The 19,886-nt window shown below is 42.5% G+C and overlaps 1 protein-coding gene across 3 annotated transcripts in view; it reads right to left on the bottom strand.

Annotated features, from left to right (window-relative positions):
- Nucleotides 1–674: 674 nt before the first annotated feature.
- Nucleotides 675–19,886, bottom strand: part of LOC117240377 (paired box protein Pax-8) — a 196,155-nt gene continuing 176,943 nt past the window's right edge. For all 3 annotated transcript variants that reach the window (XM_033506388.1, XM_033506389.1, XM_033506390.1), the window contains 7 exons: nt 14,754–15,010; nt 9,171–9,256; nt 8,645–8,963; nt 6,946–7,044; nt 6,037–6,267; nt 5,571–5,666; nt 675–4,425 (listed from right to left, as the gene is read on the bottom strand). In XM_033506388.1, the coding sequence (XP_033362279.1) occupies nt 4,196–4,425; nt 5,571–5,666; nt 6,037–6,267; nt 6,946–7,044; nt 8,645–8,963; nt 9,171–9,256; nt 14,754–15,010 (1,318 nt within the window). In that variant the 3' untranslated portion in view covers nt 675–4,195. The remainder of the gene's footprint in view (nt 4,426–5,570; nt 5,667–6,036; nt 6,268–6,945; nt 7,045–8,644; nt 8,964–9,170; nt 9,257–14,753; nt 15,011–19,886) is intronic.

Here is a 19,886-nt window from a genome sequence, read left to right as displayed (position 1 = left end):
TGTGCTTCGTGCATGCTTTGCATAATTGATCGGGTTATTTTAATTCATTGTAACATCTGAACTATTCTTCAATATTCTAAAATTCTTTCACTAACCTTCTTAGTCACTATAATATGATATAAAACGAAATTTTGTAGAAGAATTTTGCTTTTGCTTTTGCTTTTTAATTTTATTACTGTAGGTAGGAAAAATATCCTTTAATTGCAGAGAAACAGTTGCAACAAAATTTTATATGCTTATTGTCGTTTAATAAAAGTTTCTTTATTCGCTAGAAGACAACACGAGACGAATTTCATATAAACCTCATATTTATTTAAAAAGGATGTACAGAGTTTTGTTTGCAAGTATCAACAGCGAGACTCGGCAAGAGCGGCGCACAGAACAAGAATATCACACGGGACGAAATGACAGCGAAATGAAGGGGAAAAAAATAAAATAATAAAGAAAAGAGATAAAACTGCTTGTTATTCGGATAAAAAGTCCACGGGACGCAGCATCCAAACCGAAATCTCGATTTCACAAGTATTTTGCTATTGAGGGTACATCCTCTTCGTTTGAACGCTGCGCGAAAATGATTCTTCTCGTGACGCAACGGTTTTCTTTTCTCTTTTTTTTTATTGTTCCTCTTCTATTTACGATTCGACGTTAACATATCGTGTGCTTTCCTCTTTCTACATCTTCCATTTTTTTTTTTTTTTGTTTTCTAAAACGCTTCCATTCGATGGAAGCTGCTCTTTTGAAACGTTACCGCGATATTGCTCTATCCCTCTTTCTCTCTCTCTCTCATTCGACGGATTTCTTTGGCAAAACTTATTACACATAGGTCGTCGATACTAATTAATAAATAGTAAAAGGCATTAAATAATCGTATAATAATAGTGATGATAATAGTATAATAATAATAATTAGAATAATAATAATAATAATAATAATAAATCATGAGAATAATGGGGGAAAAAAGTAGCGATAATAGCAGATAGAATAAAAAATAATAATAATAAAAAAGAAAATTCATAATCATCTCATTGTTACAATAATAATAATAGGTTAACAATGTCAAGTCCGCATTAATCAATTATAATCCCGACAAATTATAAAAATCGCAATAAATGTCAGATCAAATTCACCTGGCCGATCTTCGACCCTGCGATTGTGTGCTGTGTACAGGAAGTATCTTTAAAACGCTAGACGTGAAACGAGGATAAACGAAAGAAAGCTTGTTTCACTCTGTTGGCAGGCATATCGCAATTTATGAAACAATGTAATACTCGAATTTGTTGCAGCCTCGAAATACTAACGGCATCGCAATTTCTTTCTCCTTCTCTCTTTCCATCTCGTTCTATTTCTCTTTCACCTTCACTTCGACTTGCCGATTTCGATACCCATGGTTCTTCCTGTACACGATTTTAGGACACGAAACGCTACGATACGACAATTTATAAATAGCAATTATTCAGCAATCAGAGATCGTATTTACAGATCCTCCATTCTTATGACAAACGCGGCGGAACATAAACTCACAGGCGTGCTGTACACCTAAAAAACGCAAGTAGCAAGGAAAGAAGAAATATCGATTTTTGAAATCACGATGGATTTGTCATTTTTTACCTTTAGTTTGGACGATCGACAGAATAAAGTGACCAAGTCGAACGAGATAAATCGAATAAGTTGTTCGTCCGACGCTCGGATCGATGAACGATCTGACAATTGGTTGCGAGCACGCTTGGGATCGACATTGCCATTTCGATCGTTTCGTCACGATTTTATAAACTGTATACGTATAACGACACCACGCGAACATAAAACTAACGATGGAAAAGGTGAAAGACCGTACGAATCGTTTCTTAAACGTTAATAAATATATCGTAATAAAATGGAATTTAAAAAATGTTGATAAAAAATAATAAATATAACAAGAAATTCCGAAGTTATCGAATTCGTATCGTTCGTGCGAAATACACTCGAGAAATTCTAATTCGTCAATTATGAGATAACTGTGAGGCGAACAGAATTGTGCTATGAAACCAATTTCATGGTGGATTTCTCAAGCGAGACGCTACATTTTAATTAACGATCACCTCTATATATTCGGATAACATTTTTATGCGAATAATTAAAATATTTTGTCATGTTGATTGCACTACTTCCAATTTCCATGAAATGGAAGGGACAACGTATAATTATCTTCGTAGACGGATAAAAATTGTTTGTATAATCCCGGAATTAAAACGAAGAGAATGTAGAGTATTAAATAAGTAACATTCGAATTATAGCGCGCATCACGTGTGCGCTTCTAAACTTATTGCGCATGCTCGGCCCATATCGTATGCGTAGATCGAAATGCGCTGGAAATGCGCGCGTAAATTTTCTTATTAAGGTTGCGAATTAACATTTTTGCCCGTTAATCATAATGAAATTGCATTGCACGTAACTTCTCATTAAAGTCCGATGGTCAGACGTTAATTACGGTTCCGTGATTGTGCTTTTTCTTCTCTTTTCGAAACGTTCCGCTCGAAGCGATGCCGGAAGCAACTTGATTTCCGTAGTGGTGCGCGAGAATGGTGAAGCCGTTGGACGGAACGCGGGAATAATTGTGATCAACCGGCCGTCACGGAAGTGTCCGTCGTTTAGTTTAGAAAGAAAAAGATTCGTGCCGCGAAAAGAAATTCGTTACACGCACGTGAAAGCCTATGGACGATTTATAATCGACAAAGGATGGCAGTTTCAATCAAGAGGTAACCTTTTCTTTTGCATCCTATTCTTATTAAGCGTTACTCTCGTGGTGGCGAGAAAATCAACCGCGATGACGAGGAACGTTGCACGACTTCGTTTCGCCTTTCACGCTTTCCCGATTTCACGATTTGCATTCCCCTCATTGTTTTGTACATTTACGTCGACCCTGTACGTCGCTCGCAAACTCGCGTATTCGTTTACAATTTACAAGTCGCTTTCGAACCGCCATAAAACTCTGCCTCAGCCACTAGCTACGCGATTCGCACGCATTTCTTGTTTTTCGGCAATCCGTCTGTGGTCTTTGGTTTCTACAAAAAATATATATAATATCCTTAACAGTAATGATCGTTACGTCGATTCCTGATTTAAAAATCTCAATAAACTTATCCGTTATATCTACTATATTACTTATATCGTTTGTTGATAGGGGGTGGGGGAAGGTCGTCGTGCTTATTAGAAGAAAGAACGTGCCGTGTTAGGCAGTGACTTTGTCTGTCTTACACGGTTAATATATATATATATATAAATTTTTTCCTTCACTTTATATATATGTACACGTTCTAATGCCGTCGGTAACAAATGTGCCCAACTACATTCGTGTGACGCGATGATCGTTAACAACGATATCTTTGTCGGCAATGCACGGGCACATTTGGAGGGACGACCGATCGCGGGCATTGTGTAGAAATTATACTAACTGAGGATCGTTAAATTAAACTACCTACGATTATGCGCACTCTACATGAGTACCGATACTGTCGGTAACGCATGCGGGCGAATCTGTTATCCCGACCGCGTAACTAGACAGCATCGTGTTTTAGTGTCGCTGGACCAGACACTCGTCGAGTCGTTGCTGTCCCTTGGGAATCGTAAATAATATCAGTGTTATCGGCATCGAAGCTACAGTTTTTAACTCCATGATGAAGGTTTTGCTAACAACGATTTTTAGCCACAATTATCATCGATCCGATGAATCGTAACAGCGTTCGATGTTTGATCGTTTTGTTCTATTGAGCGCTGTCATACGTTGTAACCTTATTGTATACGCAAGATGGTTTCTGATGTTTTCGATTATCGTCTATTGTGTTCGTAGCGAATTTTAAAAAGTCTCTATCTCTCTCGCGACGCTCGTATCGATCGATACGAGATCCTCAAGCGTGACACGCGACTCGATCGTGAATAATGTCATATTGCATTGACGTGAACGCGTATCTGGTCACAGTTTGCCCATTTTGCCATACTTCCTCCTGTTTTTAACGGGAATTCGCCATGGTTATCGGGTGTTAACGATTTTATTCGACAATAATGGTTCATAGTTGTTCATTCCTGAACCAGTTAGTTAAAGAGATCATTGCTTAATTTCAGCGTGGTTTCTCGTGATATGGCGTCTAGACTCGTTGCTCGCTCCTCCCACCCCAGGAAAACACTCTGCCTGGAGTCGATCTCCTGTACCATCGTTTAATCAGGCCAAATAAAGATCCGTCGGTGTGGAATTGTGATCCGGCTTGGTGCATGCACTTCCGGTCGGTGAAGCGGCACTCGCACCGCTGCTTGCTCTGGTAGCTGCCAAAGGCGAGCGACTAGCAACGTCCGTGCTGTTCTCTGGCCCTGTGTTGTTACATCCGCCGCCCTGCTGCGAATTGGTGTGGGAAGACGCCAGCGTATCCCCGTTACAGTAGTAGTACGTCGAGTCTGCAAAGTAAGATGTCATTTATTTTCCGATATCATCGAGCCATCTGCCATCAGGGCTTTTACTTTTGCATGCTATAATACTTTGCGTATTATTCTTTGACCAAAATTAATTTCCTCCATGTCACTTTTCGAATTGCAAATATGAATATTATAAATGAGACTGTGGTTAGAATCATACATATAGAGAAATACATATACCGATAAGAATATACAATGGCTATGAACAGTATTTGCACGCTAGTTAGTCAATTTCGTATGATTAAGTAGCACATTCACATGACTACGAAAATTTGGTTCTATAAAAATGGAATATGTAAACACTTTCTGTAGAAACTGTATACATATGTATACACGTTTGAATGCTCTGTCATATTCACAATGATAGTTCGTCAAAACACGCTTTCATTGTATTTATAGTCTTACTCGGTAAAGATTATAGTTGAGATTACGTTTAACAACTTCGAGTTAATTCATTTTGGACAAAGAATAGGAACCTAAAATACAACTGGACGTTGTTAGCTCGCACGAAGCGCGAGCCAATTTCCATTCTTCACGGGATAACCATTTTAGGTTAGTTACGAGCGCGACGAAATTGCGAAATAACGTTCTAGAAAGGGGAAAAGTCGAGGTACGCGAAACTTCGATTCTACGGTGTCGAATACGGCGCACGTGTTACATCACGTACTAGAAACGAACTAGGAACGTATCGCATGTCCGATAAAAAATTGTTTATTATTCCAACCATTCTTATGCACCGAATATGCATAGTCAGGCATTTCACTCAGAGTTATATATCGCGATCTATGAAGTGCCAGCAATCGTCCGTTATGAAAGGCGAGCATTGAGTCGTGGCTACTTTGAAACCGGCCTGTCCACGATTCCGCGAGCTTTTTGCAGCCTGATCTTATCCGCGATATCTTGGAACGTAATAAAATAACGGTGGGTTTCTTCAGTTTTAGAAAGTTAGATCCGATTGTGCCAGACCGTTTTTCTTCCATAATGCACGCAAAATATGTATGGCAGGCATTCGCGTAGTTATTCGAATAATCCGTTTCATCGGCACCGATATAGCCTGTCAATGAGTTAGTACTTTGACATTTCGTTGACCCTAATCTAATCGGTACTCATACTCACTGTTTACTTACTGAGCAACCCGCTTGTCGCTGCTCCATAACCGTAGCCGCTATATGGTGCGCTCGAGTATTGAGAGTATGCTGCACTGTATGCATAGTCACCACCACCTAAACAAATATCGATTGCAATCACGTTAGACGGTAACTTAAACCCCTATCGACCAAACAAAAAGAATTCTTTATTCTTAACTCTAGTCGTAGGATAAGCGATTTACATTCTCGATTCCATTTGCGTTTCCTCGCTTAGTTCGTAAAGGGGAAAGTATCCAAAGAGTAAATTAACACACGTTGGCAATGATTGGCCATTTATCCGCGTAGTTGTCTAATTTTAACTGCTAGGTCGATAAGTCAGGGCGCTATAAGGGCGAACCCTAACTTACCTTCCGCATGGATACGGACATTTTTGTTTCTTTTTTTACCGTCGATAACGAAAACGAGAGCAAAGGATGAGAGAAAGTGGTTTATGTTCGGTACTCACCGGTGGCGTAGTGTCCGAAACTGGGAAGCATCGTTGAGTAGGGCGGTATCGCAGATGCTACCTGGGGTTGAGAAACTGGCGGCTGCAAGACCGTCAGTCCGGGATCCCCTCCGGGGGTGTTGGGGGCCGCGGGGGTGGCGTTTGTCTCGTTCTGCAACGAAATCGGAGGACTCTGCTCGCCCCCGCCGGCCCCCACCCCTACATACGACACTGCGACGGTACTGCTCTCTGCTATGGCCATGCACAACACAACACGACATTCGAGTCAAGCACTAGCTAACGATCAGCGCCTTACGTCTAAAGCTTAATTAAATTGTCTCTGTAGTAAGTAATAGGTCTAGAGAAGGTGGGGATGATGAGCGGTCATAGGACACGATAGTTACATGGAAATTATTCCGGCAAAACGGACCAACGTACACAGCACGAACACTTTCTTATAGAGAGTGGTGGCTCGGACGAGGCCGTAATTGTCTACATGCGATTTCTTGACAAGGGAAAATGGGTGCAATTACGTTCTGTACATTATGGATCTTCTCGACTTTCTCGGAACGTTTCTACGTAAGGAAACGTCCGGTTACAGAGAGCAAGGGGAACGCGAAGAATGTTCTTTGGATATTTAGCGTAGGAGTTTTGTTTAAAACTCCAAAGGATCCAAAGGATAGGATAATTAAGAACGAATATCTTTTTAGTTGAATCAATATTCACGATTCCATATACACTTGAAAAGGGAAAAAAATAAATAGGAAAAAGAACAAAAAAGAGAATGACATATGTAGTATATTATTAGTCGAGAGACACGAATATTTCCGAAGCGATTTAAATTGATTTAAATCGCACGTTTTTTGAGTGACTCACAAGGTGTGACACCGGACTAGAACCGTAAGAAAACTAAAGAGGTGGCGAACTCACCGGTAGTGTGGTAAGGAGACATGTTAGCCCCGTCCAATGTTTGGCTCAATTTTAGTTCTTGCATCGTCAGTGGCGCGAGCGGCGTCAAAGTACCACCTGCTATTAAGGGATCCCCATTTTTCCGTTATTTGCGATTTTCGTATCGTTGGCTGGCGATCAAGGCGGAACGACGAATGTCACGCGTGATTTTCGTGAAAGCATCCTCTAATATAAATTCTCGATCTCGTTCTGCACTACGTTTCGTCGAAATTTTACAGTCGGTTGGTGTGTATACAACGTGCAACGAACGAACGTTTAGGTTTCCAGTGAAATTATCGTAACGAGACACTAAACGATTTAGATGGTCGTTGTCACGCCCTCCAAATACGCTTTCGAACAGTCGTGTTGAGGGGCGAGAGCCGGTTTCCGCGAACTCCAGATCAAGAGATCTGGTACCATCGATACGTCCGGCTCGTACATATTAACGGCGAGAGCCAGCAAGCCGTGCAATCGACTTGGCCCGGTCGCGTCGTCCTTCAAAAATTCTTCGATCTCCGTGGCGAAGATCCTCGATTGAATTTCATGAGATGAAGCGGCCGTTACACGGCTCGCTTCGTCCATTCCGAAAAGCACCGACCGAAAGAGTTCCGCGGCCGGCGTGACCGAGTTGCTCGCAACACGTGCCACCCGGAGAAAGTTCGTTTCGTCTTTACCGTATGTGTATACACGTATGTGTGCAACTCGTTTAATATTGGTGCGTACAGAGAGAGAGAGAGAGAGAGAGAGAACATCGTCGATGGTTGCTTTTCAATAGCGTTTCGAAGCAGTACGCTCCGCCGTTGATCGACCGCCGTTAAACGGCGCAAGGAAGACAGAAACGAGAGAAAAGGAGCACAGAGCGAAAGAGACTAGACGAAAGGACGGTTAAAGAGTCCGACGATCAAGTGTCTCGAACTCGATAGACCAGCGGCGTCTAGTTTCGACAGATTCGAAAGAAGAAAAAAAAATACAAGAAACTGAAGAAAAGAGAAGGTACGAACAGGATTCCCTGTCACCAGCCTACGCGGTGTAGTTGCAGGTGTCGCAAGCGAAAGTGGTTCGAAAAGAGTCGAAAGAGACGAGATTAGGTGGATAGTGAGTGTGGTAAGAGAGACCTAGAGATATACCCTTAAGCCAAGATAACATTAAGGAGAGAAAGAGAGAGACCACCGAATGGATCGTTCTGCCACCTCTTCTAGCACCGTAGCCGCTGCTCAGCACAGCTCATGCATTATTAAAGCCATGTATTTAGGCGATATGGGTATGCAAAGCAAGACGTAAGCCGCAATAATAAGCGTAAAGGGAAGAGAGGGATGTAAAAGGACGTAAAGGGAGGTTGGAGGATGAGGAAGGTATGGAAGAGGTGGGCAAATGGAGAGAAGGAATATTGTCGAAGAAGGAGGAGGGAGGAGAGATAGACAGAGAGAGAGAGAGAGAGAGAGAGAGAGAAAGAGAGAGAGAGAGAGAGAGGAGAATGAGAGGCCAGCGAACGATGAAGGAAGGGACGATGATGGTGGTTTGCTAGGTCGACTAGGAAAGGGGCTTGGTACACGGGGGTATTATATACAAGAGGTTGTGGTGCACACACTGTCCGGGATTTTGTGCGAAAAGGTGGAGAGAGGGGTGAGAGAAGAAAGGAGGGTGTGCAGGATGTTGAACAGAGAAAGAACGAGTCGCTCACCTATGGTGCCCCCTATGGGCGGGGTGTAGAGATGGGGCGTTTGCGCTTGCGTCATCGTGCTGATCGTGCCCAGGGAGTCGTACAGCTCGGCGGAGGTGGCAATCGCGTTCCCGGGGAATCCTCCGTGTTCGTAGTAACCTCCACCACCGCCACCTCCGCCTCCACCGCTACTACCTCCGCTACCACCTCCGCCGCCGCCGCCACCTCCGCCAGTTCCAGTGCCGTTCGTACCGCCGCCGCTTGCACCGCCGCCTCCGCCGCCTCCAAGCTCACTCAGGAGCTTGTGTTCGTCCTTGATGCTCCATTTACTCGACCATAGCTGCAACAGAAGCCGGATGCTCCAGGCAAAGTTCGAGTGTCGAGGAGAACGGGCTACTTGTTCGCAAGAAACGCGAGGGATTGACTTAGGTGTTAAGCTACCTTCCTGATTCTTTCTTGCCCGATGCTTCTAGATAGTTTGCTGGTTTAATGGGCACAGAGAAAGAAAAAAGGGAAGGATAGCAAATATGGTATTAAAGATACGTACGTTCGAGTATAATTGGTCGCCGTTGTAGTTGGTTCTCTGTCTCTTCAGGTCATCCTCGGGATGATCACTCAGGTCTCGGTTGTCGTCTGCAATCAAAACCGAAAACCATCTGCATTGCGGTCTCTGTGTTCAACCATCCTCGTCATGGATGCTACGTATCGTGGCACGCGATACTATTGCTATAACGAAATCATAGAAGCTAGCCGTGTGGTTGTCGTATTCGCAATGGGACGCGATAATCGGGCTAGCGAACGAATACTCTACATTAGCCTCTGCATCTACCAACGCCATCCCATTGGGCTATCTACGTCAGGGAGCATATGTGGTCCGCGTATTACCCACGAATCAAGACACAAATTAAACGTGGCCACGCGAAACTAAATTGAATCTGTCGGACGGGTTGAACGGTGGCGCATAGAGACGGTGTATGGCATTGATAGATAGAGAAACAATTTCGATTCCATTATATGTCTTTATTATCTCCCGGCCATCCCGTCGGTTTAATATAGAAACAAGCACGTGGGACGAGTGCCGGTACATCGGTGGGTGGATTGGCGAAGGGGTGGTCGGACATATACCGTTATACCCTTTTAGTGTTGGACCGCGGGGGTGGCGGACATGGAAGGAGGATGAAACTAACCAACGATTTCAGCCTGTGTAGAAGGGGAGGGAAAACAGACGAGGTATACGTTTGGTGGGGGTAGATGGTCCAACGTTCGGGTATCTCGAATAATTAAATGACCATCAGAGGGTAGATGGGTGGAGTACGTAGCATAGGGCTCGTTAAACCTCCCTGTCAAGTTGTGATTGTCCGGCCGGCCGACGGTCCCGACCATTCGACCGGCAGGGTTTGTTCCTGGACCGCTATAAAACCCCCGTTTCAAACACGGCACACCGGTACCGTGGGCTTCCATGAACTTGCTTGAATTTTACGATTCGATCGGCCGAGTTAATCGTCTGCCATTTCTCTCTCTTTCTACCACTACGTTCTATGCTCCCGCCGCGGACCCTGGTTTTCGTGTAACGTTTCTGGATTTCATTAGAGTTTAGGGTAGACGTGTTCGGGAATTCGTTTAAAATAGATCTCGGTTATTCGCTGGAACGTAAGAACGAAATGGGAAAAGGGGATAATAACGAACAGATCCGTCGATAGAGCGTCTTTAACGAGTATTTAACGTTCGATGAATCGAGCGTTCTTAAATTTCTAAATATTTACGAAGAGAATGGCAAATCTTGCAGCGGTTTAGGTTCTATCGGGCTGATGCCATAAATTCATCGATAGCTACGCCCGCCGGCCGGTTATGCTGTCTAATGCAAATTCTTGTAACTTCTGCAAAATTACGGTCACTGGTCCTTGACAGATTTGACAGTGGTTGAGTTATGGCGGAAGGAAGGTCAGCGTTTCTCCCCCCGAAAAGAGCAGTAAATCGAATAATTCGATTGATGCCCGTGGAGGGCAAAAGCGTACGCGCGAGCGAGAGACCAGGGCCGCGTTATTCGAAAGCAATTGAGTCAATGTTAAGCAATACAATACACGGGTAATAATGGACTCTGGGGTGAATCTGGTCCCGGTGTGCTGTCCCCTACGCCACGAATATAGGGTGGGACAACGACGGCCTTTTGGATTTCTGTATGGGGCAAAAGCGCGCAGATGTAACGCGACAACAAACAGCCCCGATAGATTGCAATGCTTCCCTCGAGAGGTTGTTTCGTAAATTCGTAATAAGCCCCCGGGATTCTTCGATTCGAGTACACGTCTTAGCTACTCTATCGAACGCATAAATAACGCTGTCGATACATGATCAAGCTGATCGCGGGACCTTCGATTCGAAATTCGGTTTCTAACATTTCTCTAATACGTCTAGAATTGTAGTCGGAAATTAACATATCGTTGATTGGCTATCTTATAGTATAACGTAGCATAGCTACGAGATATCTTCAGGAGTGAATAAATTTCGACATCACTATTTGCAGATTACGTGGGTTTGAATATTTCAATAATTAGATAATTGCAGATTAATGTATCTACAAATATGCGAGTATTCTCGTGACCATTCGATGGTATATTAAAAGTTAATAATATTCTAGTCACAGATTTGAATAGAGTTTCTCGTAAATCGAATCTCCAGATCATACAAAAAGAATTTTATTCCTTTCGGAAAAACAATTACAAATTGTACCATAGAATTGTTCGTCGAAGATAACGAATTGTTAATACTTGTAAGTAGTTTGAAAAACAGCAAGAACGACGCAACGATTTTATCACATTTATTACACTCATTTTCCCTCCTCGATCTTCCACTGCATCTGACAAGTATCCGTCAAAAGACGGAAGTCTCCGCATTCCACGTATAATACACGTGTACCGAAACGGTTAAATTGGAATCAGAGAATTCCACTTCGCCTGAAACACGAAGATTCCTTTCATACCGTTCGTATCATCGTATCAGGCGCGTCTTGTACAAATAAACGTAGAATGTCCACAAATTGAGCCTACCGATACCATCGATTTACTTGACGCAAAAAGGAATACAAATTTGTGGTTTACCGATCCTTTACCAAGAAAAAAACCTAAACGCCGATTTATTCCACATGTCGCGACTGATATTCCTTAGCTTAGTTCTAACGACATAGCCCTTTTTGTTACACGCTGAGACACAAAACGTATCGCGCACGAGGATTCACCGCAGATCGCGGCAGTGCTCGTTGAAATTCCAGCCGGTTAAGAGGCGCAGGCTCGCGAGAATAACGCCGATGATCTCCCCGGAGGACAGGGAGACTAATGTGTCGTTGCCTAGGGATAGAAGCCGCTGTGGTCTGTGAAGTTTATAATCTAATACGCGTACCCTCGGCCGGCCACAAAACACTGAGTGCTCTCACCGCGGATGCGACCACTTTTGCGACCGCATATCGCTGCTCTCATAATCCGATTATATCAAATTACTCGCGTACCATCGGCATCCCTGCGCGAGCCTCGCGATGTACGAATCGATACGTCTATCTCTGTATACACCGTGTGAAACGCGTCCACGGGATTTTTCATCGAGGAAACGTCAATGCTTTTCTCGTAGCCTCTTTTGTTTTTGTTTTTGCCACTCTTACTTTTCAGAAAAATTAGGTAAATATTTGTGCAGGTTGGTTCGACCCCAATGCGTGGAATTTTGGTTTTAACTCTGCATGGACAATTTGAATCATTTTTGGCCTCGACTATATTTCATGCACGAATTTTTACCATACCGACGAAAGATTGTTGTCATTTGACACAAAAACTAAGTGTACAACTTAGCAAAGTTTCCCATAAGTGTTCTATCATTTTCCTAGATTTCCTAGACCTCGCTAGAGGTTTGCTTCATTCGCTAAATATTATTATAAAAAGTGTTTTTACAATAATTATATTTCCAATGTGTATTGTGTGTGTTCTGTGCATTGTCGCACCTTCGAAACTTTCACAAACGCATAAACGTCCACGGTCTAGCCATAACTTCCTCCAAATGTACTCAACAATTTTCCAAAGGTTGTAAAACGCCTAAAACCTGACTTCCACTTCCAAAATACGAGTCTACATTTTGTAAAGAACACGATGCGACGATGATTAGTGGCGGATCATGAGAAACAACGAAGGGGTGGAACGATTTAAAGGGGTTGGGACGATTCGATTCGGACCGGAAAAGAAGTGGACCGCTAGCGGCGATTTCTGTTCGCACCTCTCCGAGCAACGAGCAGCGAATTGCACCGGGATTAGTGTACGAGTACAAAACTCGGGTTCGGAGTTAGTCTTCGGGCTGAAGCCACGTCGGCCACGTGTCGAGTGGCACGTGTCGAGAATATTTCGGGACGCGTTATTCACGCAATGACAGCAGAATGAATCGCAGCACGTGCTGCTCGACGTTTGACTGATACTCCCCATGTGTGAGTATGTGTGTGCGTTTGTGTAGCTAATCTTGGTCGGGTCGTGGCGACACTCGAAATCGTTCGATCGTTAACTGTATCTAGTTTGATTAAGGTCGGGATATGTTTGGATATGTTTGTAACTGGTGGTCGAAATTAGATCCGAGATCGAAGATTTAAATTCGAAGATTAAATTTAAGTATTTAATCAATCATACAGATTCTCTCGTCTTTAAAATCGAGATTCTTATTTAAAATTCAAAAGAGTAAATTAATAATTTGATCTACGATTAGTCTGTCGAGTTAAATTAAAACGAAACGTGAGACTTTTACGAAATATTCAGATCGTCGATTGGGACCGAGATTAGGAAACGGATTAATAGCATTTTCATAGAAAAATGATTCTTACTTGGATCAAATAAATGCTGAATATTTGTTTCTCTAAAAAATTTAGTTGAAAATAAAAGGATGTTGTAACCCGAATTTATCGCGAACAATAACGCACAAGCCATTTGAAATTATATGTTATTGAATCAGATAATCACGATATCAGATGATGGATATTAGATCACATTGGTTTGATATTTTAAGACTATGATAAAATCTGTGGCTATTTACCGAAATAAAAAATAAATTGTACGCGATTCGAGAAGAGAATTGAAAAGTTTCCGTTATATTCGTCCCTGTTTCCGTTGCAAACTTGTAGAAGACGACGATCCACAAACCCTTTTGCATGATACCAAATAAAGTGACGAAAATTCGAGTTTTGCGGGGAGTGCAGACAATGGGAGCTTACAAATTGAGCGGGACAAGCGATGTAACGTCACTGCGGTATCATCGTCTTCGCGAAGCACACCGACTTCTCCATTGTTCGGTGTTCCGAGGGGCTCCGGCGAAACTCGTGCCGATTTACTCGGCTGTAACGTCGATCTAAGCGATATCTCCTTTCTTGCTCGGCCTTATATAACCCCCTGGGCAACAGTCGCGAGTGAAATGTAGCCGCGACGCCTTCTGCGATCCGATCTGACGTTTACATAAGCTCGTCCACCGTTTCTTTTTCTCCCCGGGTACCGTCACTACGATTATTCTTCTGTTTTTCGAATACTACGCCACGTTTGATTCATGCGATAGGTACATTTCTGTTTATAAATACTACGATAACTGTTGATCTAACACAGAACGTGATAATTCGAATAATTGTTATATTTTTTATACATCAACCGTAACTCAGATTATTAGAGACAATTAAAATAGGATCGAAGTTTGTATTCGTACGAGATAGATACCTAAAGAACAAAAATTTGTAAATATTATTTGCAAGAGTCATAGGACTAATGACATCGCGTATTCTATTTGGTGAATGTCTGATGACATTTTGATTTAAGTTTTATAATCTCTGATGATTCAAATACCCAAACATTATTTACACCTTGTGTAAAATATTATGTGGTATGTAATAAATTATAGTAGAAACAGTATATTTAATAGATTATCCGAATCTAAATATTACCTAAACAAACGTAGGTAATCATTTTACAAATTTACCTAATTATTACCTGAATGCTGAAATACTCATGAACAGAGCCGTAATGGGATTGGCTTTCGAATTACTTGGATCGCGAGAATGATCGCGGTGGTATCGTAAGAGTAATCGCGGGTCGAGGGATCATCGACATCGAAGAATTCAATGACTCACCGTCGTCGGTGCGTTTTCTCTTGATGCTGTTGCCATTGGGGTCCTGATGGTGCGTCGGGATTCCCAGGATGCCACTGATGCTGTAAGCGTTGGGAGCGGTTGCTGCTGGGTGACCCGCTGCAGTGGCAGGTGCATGGGCTATCACCGACACGGAACCACCTGATCCTGGCTGACCTTGCTGCTGACCTTGCTGCTGCTGCGCCTGCTGTTGTTGATGCGCGTGCTTCGCCTTCTCCGCCGCTTTGTTCCTCACAATTCTGCGGACAATGGAGTCCAGCATAGTGTATAGAGTTACACTTGTTCATTAAAATAACCGCGATCAGCTTGGTCTTCGCGGTTTTAACTACGTTGTACCGAGTAATGGAAACGGGTATTAGGCGTGACTTGGTCGGTTTAGATTCAACGAATCGAATTCTCCGAAACATTTGGAGTAAGAGAGTGTTTGCATTGAAACGGGTGAGATCTTTTTGTATTATATATTCTCTGGGATTTTTCTATTAAATGTTTGCGAATTAATTTGTCAGATACTCTGTATCTGTAGTTACTTATAGGAGAAGTCTTCGTAGAGTTCTCGATACGGCTATTTTTATTCAAATAAGATGGTACAAAATTTCATTGCAAAGTTAACGCAGTCCGAAGGTCTTAAGAAACGATCTTAATATCTTAAAAAGTAAAACTATACGTGCGATTAAGGCATATAAGCTTTATTTAAATAAATACGGTCGCTTTATAGAGATTGTTTTCTGATGAAAATTATTTGTCAGTATATGTCAGAGATAATGAAAACACGATTAAGTACTCGTTACGATACAAGTACTCGTAACATGTTTTCAAAAAATACGTATCGAATATTTGAATACAAAAATGTAAGAATTAAACTACCAATACACGTTACATATGTACCGTTCTATTAGAATTGGAAAATGATAAATCGAGGTTTCGAGCGACAGCGTGCATCTCACATTTTCCCGTGCGCACATTTTCCCTCGTATAACTAGAAACTAACAGATACCGGTCTTCCTAGCTCACAGTTGCGGATGATTAATTACGATTACGCGGGTCACTTCGCGCACGATCATTCTCTCTACCTACCGCGATCGCTCGAACGCGCATCAGCACTCGCTTCTACGATACACGACTCTGTCATTCCACCGTTCTACGTTGGTATTCGTGAACCAACACACAACAACGGAAGTAACGCGTGTCGTTCGCCATTGTTCCGGACAGGCATGTCAGAGCGCCTCCACCTTCGATATAGAATAGCTACGTGACTCTGCGGAACGGTCGCGTATCATAATCGCATCAAGGAGTCCGTAGACATCAGACAGAGCTATAACGAAGTCCCGTGCCTCCTCCCCAACTCCTCTTCCCGCCCTTCCGACCCACCATCCGGCCGTGCACCGACTGCTTATTATCCATGATATATTATGCGCCCGGTTTCAATGGTCAGCCAGTCCTACGACGTCGGTATCAATTATCCTGGCGAATATTCACGGCGTAACGTTGTTAATCTCGCCGCGTGCCGGTTGTACCTAGGTAGCCCGGTTCACGGAAGAAGCTGCCGCGAAGATCGTTCGCTACAGGCGTCGATCGTTCAGCGACTACGCCCTCTCAGGCTTCACCATGTTCACGACGAACGGAAGTGATCGGGTACCGCTAGTTAAACCGCTTTGGAAGCTGGTAGAAGCTTCTCTATGATGATCAAGTAAGGGTGGTCGAGCTTTGGAAGTTCTGTTCGGCGAAGGTTGATCGGCTAATTGCGCTTTTCAATAAGCTTTTTGCTCGCTTTAATTGATTTTCCATAACGGTTAAAAAGTGTGGTTATTTTATTGATTTAGTTGTTTGAGCAATACCGTTTAGATTTGGCGTGGATTTGTATAGATTTACTTAGGTTTGGAAGCTGCAAGAGACGTCGATGATGATTTTAAAGTCAGGAGATTAGTTTGGGGAAGCTTAGTTACGGTGATCTTTGTATAAGTAAAGTCGATCGGCATAAACGGAACTGGGGAATTGAAAAATATGGTTATCATCCCTTTGAAGGTGTGACAAGCATATGTCGATTGATTCACGATCGTGCTAGTTTCGAGTAGGAGTAGTATTAGTCGAAAGGTTCTCGCGTATAATAGGTCAGCGGTTTCGCGCGGTAATGGGCGAGCGCGTAATGGATCGACATTAAGTCGTTCGTTTCTGGCGTGGATGTGTTTGTGGGCTAGGTAATCGTGGGGGTGCGAGCTACGGCGATCAATCAGATGACACCTGTTGCCCGATCTCCCTGGTTCGTTCGCCACCTTCGCCAATTCGCAACAATTAGCAACGATCCTTATCAGGGCTAGACTCTGGGGTGACGCCGGGAGCAACGATCCTAAATCGTTCAACCTTCCAACTCTGATATCTCTATACCAAATTTGTACAAGAGCTTCGGTTTATATTACGATTCATCTTCTCATACCAATATCTGTATAGTAAATTTGTTGATTTGATATCGAACATTAAAAGTACCTACTTAAGGACTATGGTACAAGATTTATGGCGAATTAAGATCGTTTTACGATTAATTTATTTGTCGAATGATTCGAAGAATGTCGCAATTAAAATCGCCAGAAACAAATCAATCTTCTCTAAGTTCAATTTTCTCCAGTTTGCGGATACGATCAGAGCTTCTGTAATGTTTGTCTGATTAATTGTTACAAATGGGCATATGTTGTTTTAATTGGATATGTTCTGATCGACGGACGTGTAGATACGTTTGCGAAGATGTACTTATGGTGGAGAAGATAAGGAAATGGAAAGTGTATATTTTATAAAATTTCCGAACGATCGGATATTTGGGTTATTCCCCTTCGGTTGATCGCCAGCTGTTCGAATCTTAAAACGTCTAACGCGCGTTCAGTTACAAAAAATCTGGTTGCCAGAATCAAGTTGGTCCCGAGTTATTAGGATATAATTTATACTAGCCAACAATTTAACAATTGCTAAAGTATTGCGTAAAAGAGCCTCGATATCTTCATCTACTTTTATCATGCCCTTTCTATTCTCTTTCCGCTCTTTTCCACCAAACACCGTATTATAAAAGGAACAATAGCCGTATTGCAACAGGACGTTAATAGTCGGTTCGTGTTTTAATTACCAGAGCTTCGAGGGGCTTTGATTTAGCCAGAAACGAAACGACCGATGCAAGGAACGATGGAAATCGTGGATCGTGTGTGTTCCGTGAAACGCGGCAAAACACAACGAGAGGGCCGGTGGTATAATGAGCGCGATCGACGATCTAATAAATGCTACGACGCCAAAGCGTCCGTACAACAGGTGCAGATTTTATCGGCGTACAGATGGTGCGAACCGTTGCCACACGCTGCGTTTCGAGAGCCAAATAAACGGCAGCTTTTTGAGCTGAAACTCACAGGCGTGCACGAGCCGTTTCCTATCTTCTAATTAGCATCGGGTTCGCTACGGTTTTGTTCGCTATCGATGCATTTATAAGTATCAACGACCGTTAACGATTCCCTACAGACGCAGCTTGTATGATTTATATAACTCCGCGAAATTTATTCGAAATTTACTCCGAGCACACGGACTGTTTAACTGTTCTTTCTTCGTTTAAATTACGATTTTTCGTCGATTTTTCAGCGAAAATTCTATTTCTCGGTTCTGCGTGAGCTGCAGGCAAGAGAAAATTGTTTAAAAGGAGCAAGAGCGTATTGATTCGATAGGGAAACAGGGAGAATGGTTGAAGCTAGCCGACAGTCCTTTATGGTTGGATGTCGACGGGAAAATCGAGCAGCGGATGGGAATAAAGTTCGTACGAAACCCCAACGTTCTGTCGTTAGGACAATGTCTTTCCCTTTTTAGTCTTTTCTCTCTTCGTCCTTCGGTTTAGTCTTCTTCCGGATTTTTCGTATTTCGTTTAATCATTCAACTTTCTTTCCTATTCTATGAAACAAAAATCGTTCCTGTCTTACGTGATCTTTTATTTCGTTTTACGTTCTTGACCGATTGACATTTAACCGGATAGTATTGTTGAAAGATCTTGATAAAAGATTTCCCAGTCAGGAAGATTTTCGTAAAATCGTACACGTGCCAATTGATTCGTTTTCTGCCTCGATGCAATATATAGGTCGATCTAATCAGATATTCTTTTATCAAATTTCGAATAACCTTTTTCATTCTTCGTCCCAGAAAATTTCGATCAACCTTTACCCTTTCAGTAGTACACTTTTTATTCGATACATTTTGCATATCTTCGAAATCCTCTTGCGTATCTCAACATAAGATGTAGGTCGATTAATCCAATCAGATATTTTCTCGGTTTATGAATAACTTCTCTTCGAAGTGACTTTGTAGCCCCACCGTGGATGTAAGAAAGAGGGTAAAACTGTCGTTGCTGGAAAATCACATGGCGGTTTCCATTCACGAGGGGGAATGGGTATAGAAGCTTGCCAATCCTTCGCGGTGGCGAACAAGGAAAGAATTCACTCCGTCCTTCTGGCTTCCCCACGATGTTCCTCGTTGCTCTTACGACTACGACGCCTTGGAGAAGCAAGAGGTGGCGCCTGGAGGAAGGCCGAGCAGAATTATGAGGGTAGAGCGTGTCGAGGGTGCCACGTGGGAAGAAGCTATGCCTCCCCTGGCGCCATCAGATCGTTCCCCAACGGCCACTCCTGAACTAAACTGCTCGACTATCTACCCCGAAGTGCCACCAATCGCCTCTGCGAATTCAACTTTTCATAGCTCTCGTTTCAAGTTTCTGGATATCGTTCGAATATCGTCTAAATTGCGTTTAAACAAATAAACGGATACTTAAGTGATTCATCTGATATTGAAATTGCAATTGATGCTTAAATTAGTTATTTATAATCGTATTGGATATTACGAGCATACAAGATGTAATTAGTGGTAGAAAATTCCTCTGAAATGTTTTCCTGCTAAATGTTAATTTCTCCAAAAACTAATATTTCTGTATTATGCTTCTACCTAATTGGAAATCCACTTCCTATTTGTACCATCAGTTACACTCCATATATATATGCAATATATTCGATACGATAAGAAATCATGAATTTTAAGAAACAAATATTTCAAGCTAATTTGCTCGTATGAAAAAATTTCATCCTATATTTTCCATTTATTTCTTCA

The sequence above is a fragment of the Bombus vosnesenskii genome, unplaced genomic scaffold (genome assembly GCF_011952255.1).
Source record: "Bombus vosnesenskii isolate JDL3184/JDL3185 unplaced genomic scaffold, Bvos_JDL3184-5_v1.1 scf7180000014621, whole genome shotgun sequence".
Lineage (NCBI taxonomy): Eukaryota > Metazoa > Arthropoda > Insecta > Hymenoptera > Apidae > Bombus > Bombus vosnesenskii.
This window is presented reverse-complemented; position numbering and strand designations above follow the sequence as displayed.